General features: G+C 36.8%; 1 protein-coding gene across 2 annotated transcripts in view; it reads right to left on the reverse strand.

Annotated features, from left to right (window-relative positions):
- Positions 1–558: 558 nt before the first annotated feature.
- SAMSN1 (SAM domain, SH3 domain and nuclear localization signals 1) overlaps positions 559–20,189 on the reverse strand; it is a 135,263-nt gene continuing 115,632 nt past the window's right edge. For both annotated transcript variants that reach the window (XM_058570703.1, XM_058570704.1), the window contains 4 exons: positions 17,975–18,126; positions 14,634–14,840; positions 12,475–12,625; positions 559–1,446 (listed from right to left, as the gene is read on the reverse strand). In XM_058570703.1, the coding sequence (XP_058426686.1) occupies positions 1,244–1,446; positions 12,475–12,625; positions 14,634–14,840; positions 17,975–18,126 (713 nt within the window). In that variant the 3' untranslated portion in view covers positions 559–1,243. The remainder of the gene's footprint in view (positions 1,447–12,474; positions 12,626–14,633; positions 14,841–17,974; positions 18,127–20,189) is intronic.

Here is a 20,189-nt window from a genome sequence, read left to right on the forward strand (position 1 = left end):
ATATGTTGAAGTTCTAACCCCCAATGTATGGTATTTGGAGATGGGGCCTTTGGGAGATAATTAGGTTTAGATAAAGTCAGGAGGGTAGGGCCCTCATGATGGGATTGGTGTCCTTATAAGAAGAAACACCAGAGAGCTTGCTATCTCTCTCTCTGCCATGTGAGGACACTGTAAGAAGGCAGCTATCTGCAAGCCAGGAAGAGAGCTCTCACCAGAACCCAACCACACTGGCAACATGATCTGGGACTTCTAGCTTCCAGAACCGTGAGAAAATAAATTTCAGTTGTTTAATCCGCCCAGTCTATGGTATTTTGTTGTGGCAACCTGAGCTGACTAATACATAGAGGTATTCAGGAAATTGGATAACACAGATTGGGGTTCAGGAGACAGAGTGAGGTGTGTTAATTGATTTGGGAATCATATATATATGGGATATATTGGAAACCTTATATATATGTATCATATATATAAGGACTGACTATAAAACCTTGTCTGGTAGGAGATATTTTGTCTAAAGGTCTAGTATGAAAATACCTTAAGTAATACTAGTCTGGAAAATACCAAATGCACATGGTTCTTTTTATTATTAAAATTAAGGTATTTCACAATTAAAAATATTTACATTTAAAGATGAAACATCTGTACAATTATTAAAATTAGTTTTACTAAATCATGATTGACAATATATTATCTATATTTTTATACGAGATAACAGTGAAGAAATCAACAAAAAATAATTACTAACACTCCACTGTGGATCAGGATAACATGTCTCCAATATGAACTCACACTATTCCAGTAAGTATAAAAATAAGTGTAAATGCTGGTTGGACAACTGGTTAAGCAGACACATGCTCCATTACTATTCATTCAGTCATATACACAAATTAAAACTTACAGGTATGAAAAACGTAGGTTTTCTTTTTTTTTTTGTAGAATTTATCATTTTGCACTTCTAAAAGAAAGCCAAAAAAAGCTTATGTCACACATAACAAAGACTTACATATACTTTTTCTAATATAGGTAAGTGAGATATTAACATGTAGCATTTAAAATAATAAATATACATATTATTTACAATAATTGAGAATGTTAGAGATACGAACTTTTATGTGCAGTCATTCAGATTAAAACATTTTAACTTTAGGTTGTATCTACAAATACTTCTCTTCCTCTGCTATTTGATCTTTTAGCTCAAGAAGAGTTAAAATGGAATGCTTCTGTAGATACAGAGAATGTGTGTTCAGTCACTTGGCTCTGTGATCGTGATCTTCTGTACCATGTCAGACAGATTTTCAGACTCCAGATCTTCTTTGCCATTATCTGAATTTTCTGATGAGATATAACAACCAGAGTCTCTTGGGCAGTCATCTAACTGTGACTTATTTAAGGAGATGTCTGGGCTTAAGGATAGGGGCACAGATTCATTTTCTTCCTCCTGAATAGCTATAAGTGGAAAAAAGGGCAGCGGTTAGGCAAAGCCAAGAAAAGTTTAGTCATATACTCATTCGTCTTTGCGCATTATCCTATTTTAACTGTTCCAACATTGACTTCATTACAATTGAAACTTCTGTATTAAAAGATTTATTTGTTTATTATAAAAGAGATCTTTGCACCCAAATATTTAAGCCACTGTCTTCTTAGAAGACAAAGTTTGCCCTTGTTGTTCACTTGCAGTTTCATGGAATTCATGTGAACTGCTTGCATAAGTGAAGATCAATATGGACTCCCATTTTATATTAATGATAAGTTGCCAGAGAAAGCAGATTGTATCCACAGTGTGACTGATGCCCTGTCCAAATACTCCTTAAAGTAACATTAGAAAAATTCATTTGTAGTTTAAATGTACAATCCAAGTCAATAGTGATCTTCGTGAACAATCCCAGAATCATGATAATGTGGATTAATGAATAAAAGATCACAATGGGCAGTGATGTACAGTAGGATTTCAATTACTTGGAATTGAGCTAATAAAACTTGAAGTATCTAGAATTTTACTGTGTTTGCATTCATCAGAAAAATAGACATAGAAACCGGGTTGCTTTTAGATAGTGAAACACCAGCATTTCCAGTGAATCTGCCTTATGAATATTTAGTTTGTCTTCTACATCTCTGTCTGTAGTTCTAAATAACAATCATTTATGTTCAGATTGGTAATTCTGTGTCATAAAAGCAGTATTCTAGATTTAACAGGCATTATCTTCTAGAAAAAAATTTAATATGAGAGATGTAACAGAAGATATTTCTAAAGAACCTAAGCAGCCTTATAGTTAAAGTTTTACTCTTCTTAAGAATCTTTAGCATCAGCATTCTCTTTGTCAATGTGAAGTTTCTTTCTTCGTTTTCCTGACAGCAGTAAATGGGTGTTTCTCTGCATCATGAGCTGAGTCCCTCAGAGAAGAGAAGGATATTAGGCCACCACCTCTCAGCATGTCTTGCTCATTCACCTTCTAACCTCAGGGCTTCCCCATTTTGGATATTTGAATAGCCCCACATTGGAAGAAACAAACACATACATTTCAGGGTGGGACAAAACCTCTGCCTTTGGAGGCCATGCACTTCATCCCCTTCCAGTGAGAAGAAAATAAACGCCAACTTCCAAATGCTTGGAAGAAGGAAATTGTGTAATTTTCCCCAATAGACATTACTTAATGCTACGTAATTTATTTTTAGGAAATCTACCTTTTCTCTTTTCTATACATCTCGTGCTTTTTAAACGCATTTTCTAGGCTGCAGATATCTTGCCAACATTAGTTTATGGTCCACTGTGTATCCAATTGTTATCAGCCTCCGTTATAAGAGAAAATTGAGCCCTGGTACCCTAAGGCATCCTTGTATGTAATGAATTAACTTCTCTTCAATGTATCTAGAATGGTACCAGTTATGTACCATCCATGGAGGAATTGAGAAAATAGTCACTTAAATTATTTTCTGTATTCTCTGGTTTAGATGAGGAACACAGGTTGAGAAAGGCTGGAAAGAAAGGATAAAAATCATTCCTTAATCTACTCATCTTCAAAATGAATCACATCAGTTCTTTTAACCTTTTCCTCAAAGCTTTTATTTGCAACAATGAAACCACATTTATGCGATTCTTCTGAATCTTCTTCACATTTGCCACGACTTTATTTAACTCTGGATTTAAGTATTGGGAATTTAAGTCTAGTGATGCTATAACTAGTTCTAGGTATAAGGAGCTTTAATTTTAATATGCACCTATTGTGATTGTTATTTAAAAATTTGAGCTACTGTGAAGCATTTTCTCTTTATTAGTCATAACAACCTTTAGGTTTAGGGGGAATCTACTTAATATTCATTAATCTTCATGAGTATCAGTCATTCACTTTTGTTTCAAGCCCTTCTTTTATGAAAAGGCAGCTCTGAAATGGAACCTCATTCTCTGAGGAAAAGCTTTTTCCCCTGCCTCTGCTCTTCTATCTTATTGCCACTGAAATGAAAGAGCCAGTTCTGTGTTCCACTATCCAAGTGTTTCTGGAAAAGGCTAGAGCAATTAGTCCTTTTGTAATGCTTCCTGTTTCATCAGCAGTGATCACCATATTTGGAGTGTGATCCTCTTAGAGTGGTTGTGGGGATAAGGCCATATTTCCCAAGATTGTATTTGGGCCTATCACCTCCACACAAAATTAGAAGAACTGAGTTACTTCCTGTCAGACTGACATCCTAAACAGGACTTGGCATAATAAAACTTGCTCCCAATATTGTGTTCTATTTAGGTTGATTACTGATTGTGGGGCTCTCTTCAACGTGTAAAATTTAGGCTTAAAGAACTCTGATTCCCCAAATTAGCTCTTTTCCTTTCAAAAAATAAGTACTTAGCTTGTTATTTCATCCTCAGAAGCCTCTATACATTCACTTCAAAAGGTAACAAAGTAAACAAACAATAGATAAAAATCTGACTTTAACAGAGAATATGTCATTTTTTAATATTAGTAATAAAAATGTATTTGTTTTTATTTCCACCTGAGAAATGCTATATCGCATTCTCTAAATTCTAGGAATTGGTTTGTTTTAAATACAGGTTATTTATTGTAGAAACCTGTCATCTGCAATTTTTATGGAAAAAGGAAATAGTTTCTCAGTATGAAAGTTATGCAGCACAGTAATTTACAGAACGGCAGTAATTTGCTAAATGATTTCCTAGTGAAATGAAAGCATGCCTCTGCCTCCTCAAATGCTTCCCACCAGGCTTGCAATAATTTCAGGCAGGTGATCAGCTGGAGCCCCTCAACTGTAACTATAAAAAGAAAAGGCAGGTCATTATGTTATATTTGGGAAATGAAAGCTATATAGCATTCGATTTTTGTATTTGGAGGGTCAAGATTTTCCTCTTCTGTTTTTTTTCATCCTGACACTAATAACTTAGGAACTGGCACAAACCTAGGTCTTGTGCTATGGGTGGTTTTTCTAGCAGAGTGGATGAATTTACACTAATATATCACATTTTCCTTCTAAGTTGTTTAGTCTCTTCATGTGGCCATGAAACAGAGTAAAGCTAACTGACCTACCTAGAAATTGAAACTATAACCTTCATCAGTTTGTCCCATGGTCCAATCATGTGAGCTAACCATGCAAGTAACACACTGGAATAGAAATAGTTTGCCTCCAAAATTACACACTTGCCATAGGATATCTGAGTGCATCTTTTTTATACCAAAAAGTTTCTGATAATATGTTGTTAAAAAAATAAGTATATATAATTTAATCATTCTATTATTAAAATTATGTAAAATATATAAACGTATGCATTTAATTCACAAATGTGGGTGTTAACATTTTAGAGAGATTTCCTCTATATTTCTCAGATCATCTACAGTGTTTTATATTTTACTTTAATAAAAACAAAAAAAATTAAAATGGTACAATTTTTCAATAAATCCCCTGAATGGTTTGCAAATATCCCAAAGGCTATATACATTTTCGAATCTGAGTATATTGCAGAATTATTAAATAATTTGAAAAAGGTTGTCTCTCATTGCTGCCAGCTAGCAGCAGGCATAATAGGAAGTCCTGAAAGCAGTCCCAAACAGTTCTGCACTCTGTGTAATGAAAATAAAATAATTATGTTAAGAAAAATTATTTTAGAAATATTTTGTCATAAAGAACTAATTTGAATATTAAAATATTTTATTTCTTACAAAAATTTTTATGGAATTGTAGAAAGCCCATTGTTCAACATTTTAAGATAGTCATTGATGGAGATAAAATGTGGCATGGTGATTGTTTTAAAACAGAAGACAGCTAATATAATTATTCATAAAATAATTATATTGGAGTTGTGACATTTAATTAATTAAGTACAGGCAATCTCAATTATACGAAAAGTGAAGAAAGCTTTAAGGAAATCAAACCAGATCCTAATTCTGGGAAAAAGTTCTCATACCCTAAGGAGAGAAATCTGTCCTATATTCACATACTAGAAAGTTAAGGATTCAATAAAAATGTAAACTAGTCGTTTTTCCTTGACTTTCTCAGATTTCTTTACCCAAATATTCCAGATTTTGACTTTACTGTCTTATTTGCCTTAGGAATGAAGCCTTTGTTTCTTTGGGTTAAGTACTACAAAATAATGCAATCTAGAAGGCATAGGAAAATGCCTGGCCAATGAAAGTGCTCAACAAACAACTTTTTTTAAATAAAAAGAATGTGATATTTAGATTAATTAAAGAAAATATGAACTAGAGAAGATCAAATAAGGAATTTTGTTGAAATTCAGATAAAGATAGCTCTTGGTTCTTTGAATTATCCTCTTCTTTTTCTGAAGCCTGGTCCCATCTCCAAAGAGGAAAAACCAAGGTCGTGCATCTAAAGACGGCTCAAAACCTCAGCCTCATTTTGTAGTCCCTTTTGAGTCACTCAAACCAAAACTCAGGCATTCTCCAGGTAACTAGGGGCTGTTTTATTTTTCCAGGGGCAGCGTTGTCCATGAAGGAAAGGTTCAGTAGACAATATGACACAACTCTTAGTTATTTCTGATTTCATCTTAAGCACATCCTTCCATTACCTGAACACTTTAATTTTCTAATTACAGTGAATATTTGATATTCACTTCATCTGAATACTAACCCACCTTTTGAAAACACAGCAACAACAAATGAAAAACAGGAATTCCTTCATGGAAAACCAACTAGTTGCCATTGTTTTCCCGAGGCCATGAGAGAATATGGAGCTGAAATGACCCTCCCTCTTTTCGAACATCTCTCTTTGCGTCCTAGCATCATAGTCTACCCTCTAATGAGATGTGTGCTGGGAAGTAAGTCTTTTCACTCACACTCACAGCAACCTCCACTTCCACCATACTGGCTGCTTCAGTAAGGGCAGAGACCCCTCACTCAAGATCCAATCACCCAGCACCAACACGGACAGCACCATTAGGCTGCCACTCTGCCCAGCCACACACCCCCATGGAAGGCTCTGGTCCCAGGAAATATTTACCCTCCATTGAGTTGTTTGTCATATTGGACTGACTATTTTGATAATGAACAAATAAGACTAAAAAGTATTATTATATATTGCTTAATTAGGGACCTTGGTAAATCCATTTCATATTTCTTATAGGTTAAATTAATCCTGTTTACCTGACATGGTGAAGAAAATAACCTAGTTTCATTATTTTAAAAATTATTATTATTTGACAAAATAGGATTAGTCTGCATATTACTGATCTACAATTTGCTTTTACCACTTAATATGTTTTGGACATCTTTTCATGTCAGTAGACATTTCATTCTCTTAATATCTTCATACTGCTTTATTGTTGCATGTATCTTAATTTATTTAACAAATTAACTATTGATGGAAGTTCAATTGGTTTTCATTTTTAACTAAAACTACTAGTAATTTAGCTAGTATTTTTATTTCTTTGTATATTGAAGTTAATCAAACCAATTCCTAAGACTGGAATTTCTGGATACAAAAGCATGCACATTTTTAAACTTTTGACAGTTTTTACATTATTACCCTCTAGAAATATACTCATTTACTCTCTTGCACATACGATTAGCATATGCATAAAGTAAGTCATGACAACACATACCAACAACCAACATACCACATACACACAACCAACCGCCTGTTACAAAAACTTTATGTATTATGGGGGAATTTAAGTTTTATAACCAGAAAAAAGTCTTGCTTTCTATTTGCAAATCTCTTCACTCCCTCACTCAATATTTATTCATTTTACAAGCATTTGTTAACCATCCACTCACTGCAAAGCACAAGACTAGGGGCTTTGGGAAGGCAGTGGTAAGAGCGCTTTGTTTGGCCAGGGTAATCATTGCGAAGCCACGTCTAGTACACAATCACAGTGCAATATGAAGACAAGTACAGGAGTGCCTTACATGCATAAGCACTACAAGTTCCTTAGGTGACTGACGTGAACATTCTATGAACTCTTTTCTCTGGGAATTGTTCTCTGGTAGAAGAGTAAAAATGTTTATATTTCATTTTATTGTTTTTTGTATTATACAGAATACGGCATCTACCAAAAATTCAATCTTAGGGGGTAAAGCCAAAAAGAAATCCGAAGAAATTAAATTGCATAAAACCAAACAGCTATGACAAGAAATAAGTTATTAAATACATATTTATAAATATATAAAAGTGAAACGGCTATGAGCATTCTCTACTCTGCGGATAGTTAACATATCTTTTCTTAAAGCTGTACATTTCTTGTATCTAGATTCAAATCATACGGCAAGTGGGTTGGAAACACCAGGCAGGCATGTCAGGGGCTAGGCCACTAGACTACCTTGGCACGCTGTCAGGCCAACTGCTGGACTGCCGCTTGGCATGACTACAAATCTCCCCTGCTGGCAGCTCGTGTTCCAGGCTCCTGGCTGGGCCTTGCCATTTGCCCTGCATCGTTTTGGGCAGGTAAGCAGGCAGGAAGGTGCAACTGGGGATAGTTGAGCAATGAGGGGCTGCTGTGACCACAGCTGGTGCCAACAGCCTGGCACACAACCCACCCTTACCCCTTCCTCCTCTTTGAGCACTGCCAACAAAGGTTGCAGATACCTATAATATATTATATACAGATTCTAGTACACTTTTCTTATTCAGTTACTAAGTTGTTGGGTTTTTTTTTTGTCAATTTAAAATTTAATTATCCCTGTACTATAAAGGAGAACAAGATATCTCCATCACCCGTTTTCCCCAAGAACAATAGCACACATTCTCATAGACACACTTTTAAGACACATCACAGTGCTTCTAAATGTGGGAAAAGAAGACCAAGTTTAGAATAAAGAGAAAATATTAACTATAAACAGCAGTTAACTATCTTATTATTCTGAAGAGACATTTCTCGCAAGACAGATGGGTCTTAAAGGTTGTGTTTATGGAACAACACACACACAAACACACACACACATATTCTCTATTCTCTTTTTTACTTGCTGGGAATATTTATTCAAAGTAAATAAACCATTTTTAAATTCAGATGATAAATAGAGAAATCCTAATGTGCACAAAATAAACAGATTCTGCTCTTTTGCTCCTTCAAGAAGTGAGTCTCACCCCAATTTTTCTTCTCCTTCTAACCCCGTCTAGGTTCCCAGCTGAGGGAGCCAGTGACCTAATTCTGCTCAGTTCTAAGGCAACACGGGAGCAAATTCAGAATATCTCTGTACTGGTCTTGCCAAGACTGCAGAATCCCAAAGCTGTTGTCCTACACTCGAGGTAATCCTGTGATGGGTTCTAACACCACTCGCCAGCTCTTCTATCAGTTTGTTGGAGTAGCATCTTTACCTCCTGTCAAGCAGTGACCTAAAACGTTTAATCTGGTTTACATTTTCAAGGTCAAAGTGGATACAATGCTATCTATTTTGGCCTAAGAGAAAAGGAAAATTGCTTGCTCTAAGTCTTAGATTTCTGTTTTTGTCCCTGTCCTGTCCCCCAGCCCCCAAGTCCCCCATCTTCTTGGTTCCTCTAGATGTATTAAAGGCTCACATGGGGCTTGTGGTCTTTTCTATATCAACTCAAAGTTTTGACTCTTGTCCTCAAAACAGGTGCACACTCTGCTCAATTTTTTTTTTTTGGTGAGGAAGATTCGCCCTGGGCTAACATCTGTGCCAATCTTCCTCTATTTTGTATGTGGGTCACCACAACAGAATGGCTGAGGGGTGGTGTAGGAGTGGATCTGCCAGTGAACCTGGGCTGCCGAAGCAGAGCACGCTGGACTCAACCACTACACCACAGGGCCAGCCCCTCAATTTTTATATTGAATGATTAGCAAAGCAAAACTTTCCAGTTCCCAACTGAAGAAGCAATGAAGCTCTAAACTAGGAATTGATTGACATTCCCCAAACTGACATTATTCAATGATCAAAATAAAATGCATACATAAAATCCTGGCCAATTTGCATACCCCATTCTTACACACACACACACACACAGCTAACTATTTTTAACCTATGACTGTGACATGCATTTGTTTTTAATAATGTCTTAGTTTTATATAACCATATATTCAAGGTCTTTATCATTCAAGGTACATGAAGGTTGTGCATTTAATCTTCAGCATGGTTGTAGAAGATATGATTCACAGAGTAGTGAATAGATAAAAATAAGCATGCAGCAGCATGGTGCCGAATCATCAGAACTCACCATCTTATCAACAAATAGAAGTCATTCTTCTTTATTTCTTGAGCAAAGCAGTTTCATGTAAGATAAATAGCTTTCAGTCAGAATAGCCTAACATGCAATATGCATCTTTTTGACATGTATATTCTAATACTACTTTAGACCTTAAGATTAAAATAAGAAAAATCTCAGGGTTGTGTTTTAACAATAAACACTGGCTGAATCTGCATTTTTAAAATTTTTCATCTCCCAGAATTTGGCTGTGTGTGTGTGTTTGCACATTACTGGCTATTATTAAATATCTACTTCTAGTGACCTTCAAGTACCACTTTCTAAAGTTTTATAAGAGAAATAATTTAGAGGATTTTTACTTTTTTATTTCAAACATTGAAAGTCACATCATGCTTTGGAGATACTGTGTTTTCTTTTCAGAGATCAGGGTATAGTAGAATGTGTTTCTAATAGATTTAGGAGAATGCGTTCTAGAAATGTGACCTTGAAAAAGCCACTTAGCTACTCTAGTTTTAGTTTCCCCATCTTGCAAAGGAAGAATTTAAGTCAGATGGTTTTTAAAATTACACCTAGCTCTAATATGATATCATCTATAAATCATTATTCTTTTGTTAACATAGAAAGTAGATGGGTGATGAGTGAGGTGGAAAAAAGAAATTAAGTGGACACTTTAAGTGGCCCAAGAGATCTTCCCTCTGCCGGTCCCTGCTGAGCAGTTTTAGGGCTGAAAGCCCTGCCTACCAAGGCTCTCTGGCCCCTTCTATTCACAAATCCTGTTGCAATGCAGCCGTAGTAGTCTTCCACCTTTCAGGGAGTCATGTTGTTGCAAGGTTTCCATTCTCACTTAAGTATTAACTTCCACTTTCTGCGATGAAAAACTGAACTGAAGCTCTTGAGAAAATTGGCAAAGTAGCAGAAAACTTCAATTTTCAAATATTTATTGTTCTTTTCATATTTACCAATTTGCATGTGTGGAAGAAAGAACCTGGATTTTTATAGCTGCCTGCCTTTGATTAAAACTCCAGCTCTTTTACTTATCTAGCTGTTTAGCCTCTTTGAAATTTATCTCTGAAATATTTTCTCATCTGTGAAGTGGGCAAAATATCTACATGGATGGCATTGTAGAAGAAAAGCGATTATTTACATGTGTTCCAAAAATACCCACTCTTCTCCCTCCTCTACTTCAGCATCAAATTATTTTGGGGTGTTGACAAGGATATTGAACATTATAAATACAGAAGTCAGGAGAATTTATTTCTTAGCCTAACATCACTTAGTGAGGAGCTGTGTTTTGAAGTGGCAAGATGTGAAAGAAGCTGCCTCATTTACCTGGAAGATATTGCTACATCAGTTGACACTGATCAGTTTTGTTTTGGCTTGTACTGTGGAGTAAATTGGCTACTTTCTCCAGTTTGACCTTTGTCTGCCCCTGTGACCCCATCCCCCTCTTTCACATCTCCTAGCCTCCACAACTTCAAAGAATGCATGTAAACACCTAGGCCTAAGATGAAATCAATTCTGCAGGTATCAAATTAGTGGTACATGTGAGAGCTCTTTGAAAAGGATGAAGATCTGTGCAAACTCAAGACAGCAAGTAAGAATAAAGTGAGGTACAGTTTCTAAAAAAGTAAATTAATTCCTACTAGATAAACGGCCAGTGTGTAACAAACATGTGCTGTGCAACTATGCCCATTTTGTGGGGCATATGAGAGAGGACATAGGAAAGCCCACGAAGGAATAGACAGGAGACTTGGGTCCTAAATACAACGTTCCTCCCTACTATCCATCTGGGCTATTCTTCACAGAAAGTATAGCATAGCATCACAAATACGGGTCGTAGCTCTCCAATTCTCTAGGTGCATGAGCTTGGACAGGTTACTTGTCTTCTCAATTTCTCATTAAAAACTCAGACAGTACTATCTAACTCACAGAGCTGTAGAGAGCATTAAAGGAGATAATAAATGTAAAGGCCTTGGCTCAAAGTTTTACTCAGAGAACAAGTTCAGAAAAAGTAGTTAATGATTATTAATATAACTTTTGAAAGAGAAATTTGGTTAGATGATCTAAGTTCTTTTCCATCTTTGAAATTAGACACCTCCCCATTTTTTTCCTAACAAAATACCCCTTGCAGAGTTTGGCAGGCTGTGAGCTCAGGGTTTTGGGAGCCTAACCAGATTTAGTAAGAAGAGTGTTCAGAATGGGCAATTATAAAAACAAAAGCTATGCTAGCTTCACAAACCCAGCTGGCACAGCCAGTGTTCTGCCACAAGTGAATCTGCATGTATTACTCCATCTTCAGTTTATACTTACAAATACAGAGCACCATCTCAGATAATAAAAGTGGGAGCTGAATATTTTTGCAAGCTATTATAACATTTTGAAAGAATACTATAAACACGTACAAGATGTGACTGTATGGTAATGAACTGAACTTTCCTGTGTGGCGCGAAGGCTCATTAGCTTAGAGCTGCGCTCTATGCTGTCCTACAGAAGTTGCATATGACACTTCTCACTAATGGCTCATGCTGCCACTAAATATTTCTCTCTAACTCCCTCAGTCTTTGGGAATGCAGACATCCACTTGCGTGTAAATTAACAGCTCTGCAGAATCTAAATGAGGTACCCGGAAAACGCCTTTCATTTTCTGAGCCCATACAGAAAAAAAGGTTCTTTCTCTTCCTAATTATAGACTTGACCAGAGTTGTTGTTTCCAAATATATAAGAAAATACTTATTTTATGAGAAAGAATGCTTTATGCGATTCTCAATGAATAAAATTGAGGCTTTGTTTTTAATGATATTACTATTTACATTAAACTGTGATTATCAGCTAGGGAGAAGAGTACGTGTGCCCACTTACTTTCTTCATCGAGGAGATTTTCAGCAGCTGATAGTAACCTCATCCTGTCTTCTGGGTTTTTAATGTTTAATTCAATGAGGTGACTCTCTTTTATATCCTTTAAATCTTCTAGGGTCTCATAACCATTGAGCAAAAGTGTTGAGGTGTATTCCTGTGGGAGAGAAAAAATATATATAATATAAGCTAGTCAAATTCAAATATTTTATTTTTAGTTCTCTTTCGATTTAAAGCAAGTGTAGAAATGCATGTGGAAACCAAAGGTGCCAACAGAACTTTTGCTTAATTTTATTTCACTCGTACTAGTTTTCTGCATATGAACTCTAGGGCATTTAAAAGAATATGTTGTATAATTCTCACCTTCTGGAATGAAAAATGTAAAAAGAAATAATTACCTTAAGCTATACATGCTAAAACGTGGATCAATTAAATAGCTGGATCATTCATCCCATTTAGCATTTTTTCACTTCTCAAATAGCTAAATTAACAAAGCTAGTGTGTCCTTATATCTATCAATAAAATGCCTCTAACAGAGTAATTACAGTAATATTTCTGAATCTACATACCTTCTTGTTTGCTTGATTGCAAAAACATTTATCCTCATTAACTTCTTGAGGTAGTTAAAAAAATGAATTTGAAACAGACACATTTCTATACAGAAAATACACTTAGCATTTTGGTAGAAAGGCATTATATAAACCTACGGAATTAAAAACTTTTATTAAGCATAAAAGCAATGTGGTTGAGAAAAGTATTGTTTCCTTTTCTCAGCATGTATATTTTGTCCATCATTCGCATCAACATATATTAGTTTAAAATTCATAGGCTTCTGATTTCAGAGTCTGTATGTTATTTATATTACCTCTGTTCTCTCTAAAAGAATAAAAATGCAAAGTGAAGTTGAATGCTTTTCAACTTCCTCAAAAATTCCTTCCATTTTACTTGCTCATAATTTCAATACCCTTATTTTGGTTGCTAAAATTGAATAGGAGGAAGTATAAAAGTTTTAAGTAATCAAGAAGAACTTATTACCAGCCCTTTTTTACAAAAAATAAAAGAAGAAAGAAAGAGTGGCAATTCTTGTTTTTTTGTGAGGAAGATCAGCCCTGAGCTAACATCCATGCCAATCCTCTTCTTTTTGCTGAGGAAGACCCGCCCTGGGTGGCAATTCTTTTAAAAATAATGTATCCTAGAAGGAGCACTGAATTAAAACAGAGAAAACCAAAATTCCATTCTGACATAACCATCTAACAGTGAGTTGTTGAGTAAGTTATTTCACTTCCTTAGACCTTTATTTCTCACAGGTCACAGGACAAACAAGTAGAAGAGGCAGGATTCAAACTTGTACTTCCTCCAAGGAGTATCCCATTTGGGGGGCACCAATAGTAATATAGGAAGGCCTAGATAGTGTGTCTACAGACAGGAATATAATTAGATAATGCAGGAAAAACAATTAAGGAAAGTTTAATCGGCCATTGCCTTGATGAATTTTGAGAACTATTAAAGTACTGCTGCATTAATTTTGGAAATGGATTGCAAAACAGTAAATTGAGTGAGGCTAGGTATATTGTATGTATACACCATGTAACAAGGTAGATATTTCATAAAAATTTGCTGATATAACAAGAAAATAATTGGATTATGAATATAGACAACACAGTTTCCTTCACATAATCATTATGGGTACTTAATGATTACTGTTTCCTAGCAAATTACTTTTAAAACAATTTTATTTAGTTATCCTCTCTTGACTTGCTTTTGATTTCTGCCCAATAGAAAATACAATTTTCTTTTCATTTGTTCTTTCAATTCTCTGGATTTTTACCTTTACCCTTCGTACTCTCTTTATCATTCTCATTTACACGTTTTCTCTAGGCCTTTTATTCTCCTAGGTATTTTTCATTTTTCACTGTGCTTTCTCAACATTAATCTCTACTGTCACTGCTGAGTACCATTAGAGTTTAGTCCAAGGGATATTATATCCAGATCTGTCCTTGCATAATAAAAGTAATAAAGGAGAAATAAGAACTGTTCTTGGAAAACAGATTTTCCTTTGCTGTAAGTCATGTATTTTTTAGCAACACTATACAAACAATGATCCATTCTCCTCAATTATTCCATCCATATACCACCAAAATCGAATAGGCCACAGGTTTGCTCACCTGAAGCTGAATCCTCTCTAAGAACTCCTGCAGAGTCTTGGGTTTTTCCCTTTCACTTCTTCGATGTGCCTTTATTTTCTTGGGGGCTACTTCCTCTTCCGAGATGACATCCACATAAATAAATTTGAAGTTTCCCACTTTATTGTTCAGCATTCCTGTCCACATCCCCATTGGCGTTTTGCAGATAATGTCTATGATGTCTCCTTTCTAAGGACAAAGAAATACACAAATCAGATTTCAGAGAACTCTGGTGCTATGACAATTGGTAGAAACAATGGAATCATAGAAATTAGAATAATGAGGCCATTATGCTAAGGGGATTCGGAGAGAACAGAAATAAATCTAGCAGGAAATTTCTTTTAAAAGTTCAAGGAAACTATTTACTAGTAATAATGAAGAAAAATTCAACATACTTGAAGAAAAGCTCCTACATGCATTTGATGACATGTTTATGTTTTCGGTATCACATCAACTTGTCAACTTATCTTTGTAGAGCACAATGTAATTTATAAAATACTTTTGCGTACAATGAGTCTTTTTATGCCCCAAACACACCTCTTAGGTACATATACAAGGTGTCATTATTACACTAAATATTATAGAAAAAGAAACACAAACATTAAATAACTTGCCAGGAGCTTATAGGAAGTTAATAGCAGAACCAGAACTCAAGCCTAAGTCATCTGAACTCAAAAATGGTGCTCTTTTCATTCATCCTCTCAGAGCAATATATATGTAGCAAAGCTCAAGCCATCATTCTGGGAGGGGCTCCTAAATTGGGGAAGGGGAAGAAAGAGGAGTCTGTGACTCTGTCTGTGCTTCTAGTTCATCTGAAAAATTCATCTACAATGTAAAATAAACCTATCTCAAGTATTGCATCCATCTAAAATAATGGAACTGTTCAGAACTTTGTACATACCAAATATGTAACAAAAGGATATGTGCACTAAGGATGAATTATGCTACTTCATTCTTATTCTAGAGAAGATAATACTTAGGTTGAGCTCCACAACAAAGTTTGAATTGAAGTATGAATGAAGCCCATTGGGATGGAAAAACCAATTGGTCATTTTCTTTATTCGTGTCTAAGACTCTAATTGGCTATAGGCTGCCAGTTATTGGCAAGAGTAGAAAACCCCATGGGGTATTTCTTTGTAAAGAAAATTGATTTCTATGCAAATATAGTGTCTACATTTAAGAGTCATAGTTACTTATTTGAGACTTATAAATTTGTACCCCAGAGAGGACATTATAGATTTCAATATTTTTGCCACTTTTAGGGGTCTACCCTCAAGCAAACAAAGCATTAAGTCTGCTGCTAAAAATATTTTTTCCTGCTGGTCTGTGAATGTGTATTCTTCCATCTAAAATACAAATCATATTTGCAATAGTAGAATTCAATGTGATTAAAAGATCTGGTCTTTTCAATTTGTGATCGTCTGCCTGTCTGTCCCTTTGAGCTGTTTGTCTAGTTCTTCCTGCCTTTAACTATAGGGAATCAAATCCTAGGCTAGACGAGATTAGGTAACCAGACCTAGAAAATCCCCAGAAGCTCTAGTGGCAGTTTCTAGGCATGGCAGCCCTCTGCTGCATTCCTCCTATTATCCTTTAAACTTGTAAGATGTACACGTTCCAGGAAAGCCCACAAGCCACCAAGGAAAGACCTAGTTTCATTTTGGATAAGACCCTTGATGGAAACAATAGTATTCATTCCTCAGTGGTAACTGAGGGATTCTTATTGTGTCCTATAAGAGCTCCGCAAACATCACCTTAGGCTTCACTAGTGGTGGTGCATGGGCATGGTATTGTAGCGAAGATGAAAAGTTATCGTGAGTCAAAATGTGTTCAGCTTATTCCCTTCTCCTCCCCTCCCCGCACAATGGTTACTAGGCTACAAGCATACTTTCCCAAGACTTAAACTTAGTCGTCAAATCATTTCATAGAAATGACTAAGGAGCTAACTGTGGGGAATAACATTTTCCTCATTCTCCAGCTGAGCTTACTCTGATTTGATACCACAGAAGGAATAAAAGAAGAGCTGAATGCCTTGAATTTTAAATAATAATATCAGTACTTCATAACTTATAATTATTGGTTAACATTGGTTTGATGTTGACAGTATTAAAAATTCATAATTTCTGTCCTTTTAGCTATGGCATTTTTTGATACTAAAAGGAATAATTTAATATCTATAAAGTATTTTAGCACTAAACCTTCTTCTGTTTGTCCTACTGTAACCACTTCCTCCTTTGAGTGTAAGCAGGACTATGAAAATAATGGATTTCACATTCGTGATTATATTGTGTTACATGACAGAAGGGCCTGTGCAGATGTAATTAATGTCCCAAATTTGTTAATTTTGTAATTAAAAAGGAGATTATCTGGGTGTTTCTGACTTACTCAGGTAGGAGCTCTTAAAAATAAGGAGATTTGAAGCATTAGTGAGCTTTTCTTCTGCAGGCCTTGAAGGAACAAACTGCCATGTTACACAGAGGGCCATGGCTGGCAGCCTCAAGGGGCTGAGAATGGCCCCCTGTTGATATCCAGCAAGAAAACAGGAGCCTCAGTCCTACAACCATGAGGAACTGAATTCTGCCAACAGCTGGTGAGCTTGGAAAAGAACCCAGAGCCTCAGGTGAGATCACAGCCCTGCTTGACCCCTTGATTTCAGCCCAGCCAGAGCTTAAGCAGAGAATCCAGTTGAGCCACACCCAAACATATGACCTACAGAGCTGTGGAATAATAATACATTTGTGTTATTTGAAGCCCCTGAGTTTCTGCTAATTTGTTACACAGCAATAGAAAATGAATACAAAGGACAAGAGTAAGAAGAGGGAATTCAGGAGCGCATATCACTGGGAGAAAGACGTCTGATTACTCATGGCAACTGACTTAAGTACTGAAATTGCCTGGCCACGTCTGGTTCCCAAGGCCTTTGCTCTGCGGGCTCTTGCCTGATATCTCCACCTTCTCTCCCTCTCCTTGGCTTCATTATTATCACTCCAGCAAGTTATCAGGCAGAGCTGGACACCTCCAGCAACCTGTGAGGCTTTTGGTTTTCAGAAAAATATAGGCAATTCCTTCTCCCCTGATAGGCTCTGATTCGGCATTATCTACATAACAGCAACTTATGCTAATAGCCTCAACAGACTGACCTCCCTACCCTGCCTCTCAGGTTTTGTTCAAATTCTTGCCACAGTAAACCAGTCTCCAGTAAACTAGTCTCCTACTGTTGGGAAGAACACACTCACCCTCCAGTTCCCACTGCTCCACTTCCTGAAACAGATCATACAACCAGCACTAGATAAATCATATAGAATGCATGTATGATATGCACCCACCTTGATTTTGAGGGAGTCAGTGTCATAGGGGCTTGGTGTGAAATCGGTGTGCACTCTGGCACGGCCGCAGAAGGGTCCGGAGTACGGGCTATCATCATCGAGTCGAAAGCTGTCCCGGTTACTTGTACCATCTGAACAGCTTGTTATTCCACCTGATGAAGGCAAAGCAGAGGTTAACAGTTCTCATCCAAGGCTCATAACGTTCTGAATACATCGTCTGAACACAACTAAGCAGTGATAGTACCAAAGCATTGGATCCCAGCCTCCTGAGGGGGTTCTAAGTGACCTCTCCCTGTTTCCGCCTCCCAGTCACTCTCCATCAGCGATCTCTATCCTCTGAGCCATTTCTGGCCTTTCTCCAGCCACTCTGACCACTCTTTCTTCAATCACTAACCCAAACACCCTCTCATTTTGGTCTCCGTGAGCCGATCCAGTAGCACAGTGTTTTGAGCATTGGACACTTGCTAAAGAGGTGGACAGTATAGACTTAACCCCCTGTACAAGCCAGATAATTAATTTTGTACATGTGAAAAAGACAGAAACCAATAACAGCAGTTTGATCTGTGTGTGCTGTTGATCATGCATGGTGAAAGCATGACACACAAGGCTCCCTACAACTGATCACAATGTGGCAAAAATGCTCTCCCAGACTTCCTACTGTGTACCCAAAGCCATTTTGAGGCACATTCCTACTCATAGAAGGTGCAGTTTTGCTTGTTGTGTGAGTGTGAGGGAAGGAGGAAGTGGGTTCCAATGTCTGTCCTCCCAAGTGGTTTGAAACTGTTCTAAACTGGACTTTTTAAACTGCTCCAAATCCTTGTTCTCTGGTCCTCTTCTTTCTGATTTTGAACCCCAGGGGAAAAAGAGAAAAGAGACTCCATCTTTGCTGCTTGTCTGGGGGCAAGAGTGGTTTCCAGTGGAAGTAACTCTCTTTCCCCACCACTGTCAGTCGTCACTTCATTTCTCCCTCAGAGTCGCCTTTCCGTGCTCTATTCAATGAGGGAACAGCCCCGCTTTCTCTACCATTCAAGCAAATAATTACGGAAATAAGGTAAACATCCTTAGACATGCTCCACATTGTATATGAACTGGTGTAAAAAAAAGGTGAATTACTTCATTTTTTTTGTTTGTTTGTTTGTGAGGAGATAAGCCCTGTGCTAGCATCTGTCAATCCTCCTCTTTTTTTGCCGAGGAAGACTGACCCTGGGCTAATATCCGTGCCCATCTTCCTCCACTTTATATGGGACGCCGCCACAGCATGGCTTGCCAAGCAGTGCGTGGGCGTGCGCCTGGGATCCGAACCATGGAACCCCGGGCCGCTGAAGCGGAGCGCGCGCACTTAACCGCTTGTGCCACCAGGCCGGCCCCCCGAAGGTGAATTACTTCTAATCACAGAAATTAAGTTGTATATGATAACAGCTAAATGGGCCAGCATCTCCTCGCACCCTCCCTTCCATGATCACCCCAGGCCCTGGCTTTTCATGGTACATTTCATTTAATAAAATTCTCCCCACATTCAGCATCACAATTTAGAATTTTAAAACTTCCAGCAGAAATGAATACTAATGAAATCTGAATTTCACACATGCAAAAATATATCCTTCAAATGTTTCTGCATTAGCTTTTTTTCACAAAATAACTGTTCTACAGCCAATGGGAAAATAGGAAGAAAATTCAGGATATTTGAAACATCTGGTCTTTGCGATCCATATTCAAATAACAGAAGTAGTTGATTTAAAAGGAAATGGAAAATAAACTTTGTGAAAAACATTTAAAAGTCCTAAAAAGATTAGAGGGGTGTATAACAGTGTACATATAAAAAGCTATAAGGCACTCTGCTGTATCAGTAGTTTCATCCAAATATTGTAGTGGATATGTGACTGAATCCTGAGTGATTTCCTTCTTAGAAAAATATCAATGTTTTTAGAAAATCCTTGTTAAACATGTGCTGATTCCTTTTTGTCCCCTAATTGGTGATATTCCTACTATTTAGTATTTACCTATTACTTCACTCTTTACTCACTAATGCTGGACAGAGACCTAAAAAGTAAATATCAGAATTGATACAAATGTCCTGCACTTTTCAGAATACTTCAGAAAAAGGAAAGGAAAGAAAGAAAAAGTGAGAGAGGGCAGGAGAAGAAAGAAAGAGGGAGAAAAAAGAGAGAGAGAAGAGAAAGGGAGAAAGAAAGAAAGAAAAAGAGAGAGAAGGAGA

This window comes from Diceros bicornis, chromosome 27 (assembly GCF_020826845.1).
Source record: "Diceros bicornis minor isolate mBicDic1 chromosome 27, mDicBic1.mat.cur, whole genome shotgun sequence".
Taxonomy (NCBI): Eukaryota; Metazoa; Chordata; class Mammalia; order Perissodactyla; family Rhinocerotidae; genus Diceros; species Diceros bicornis.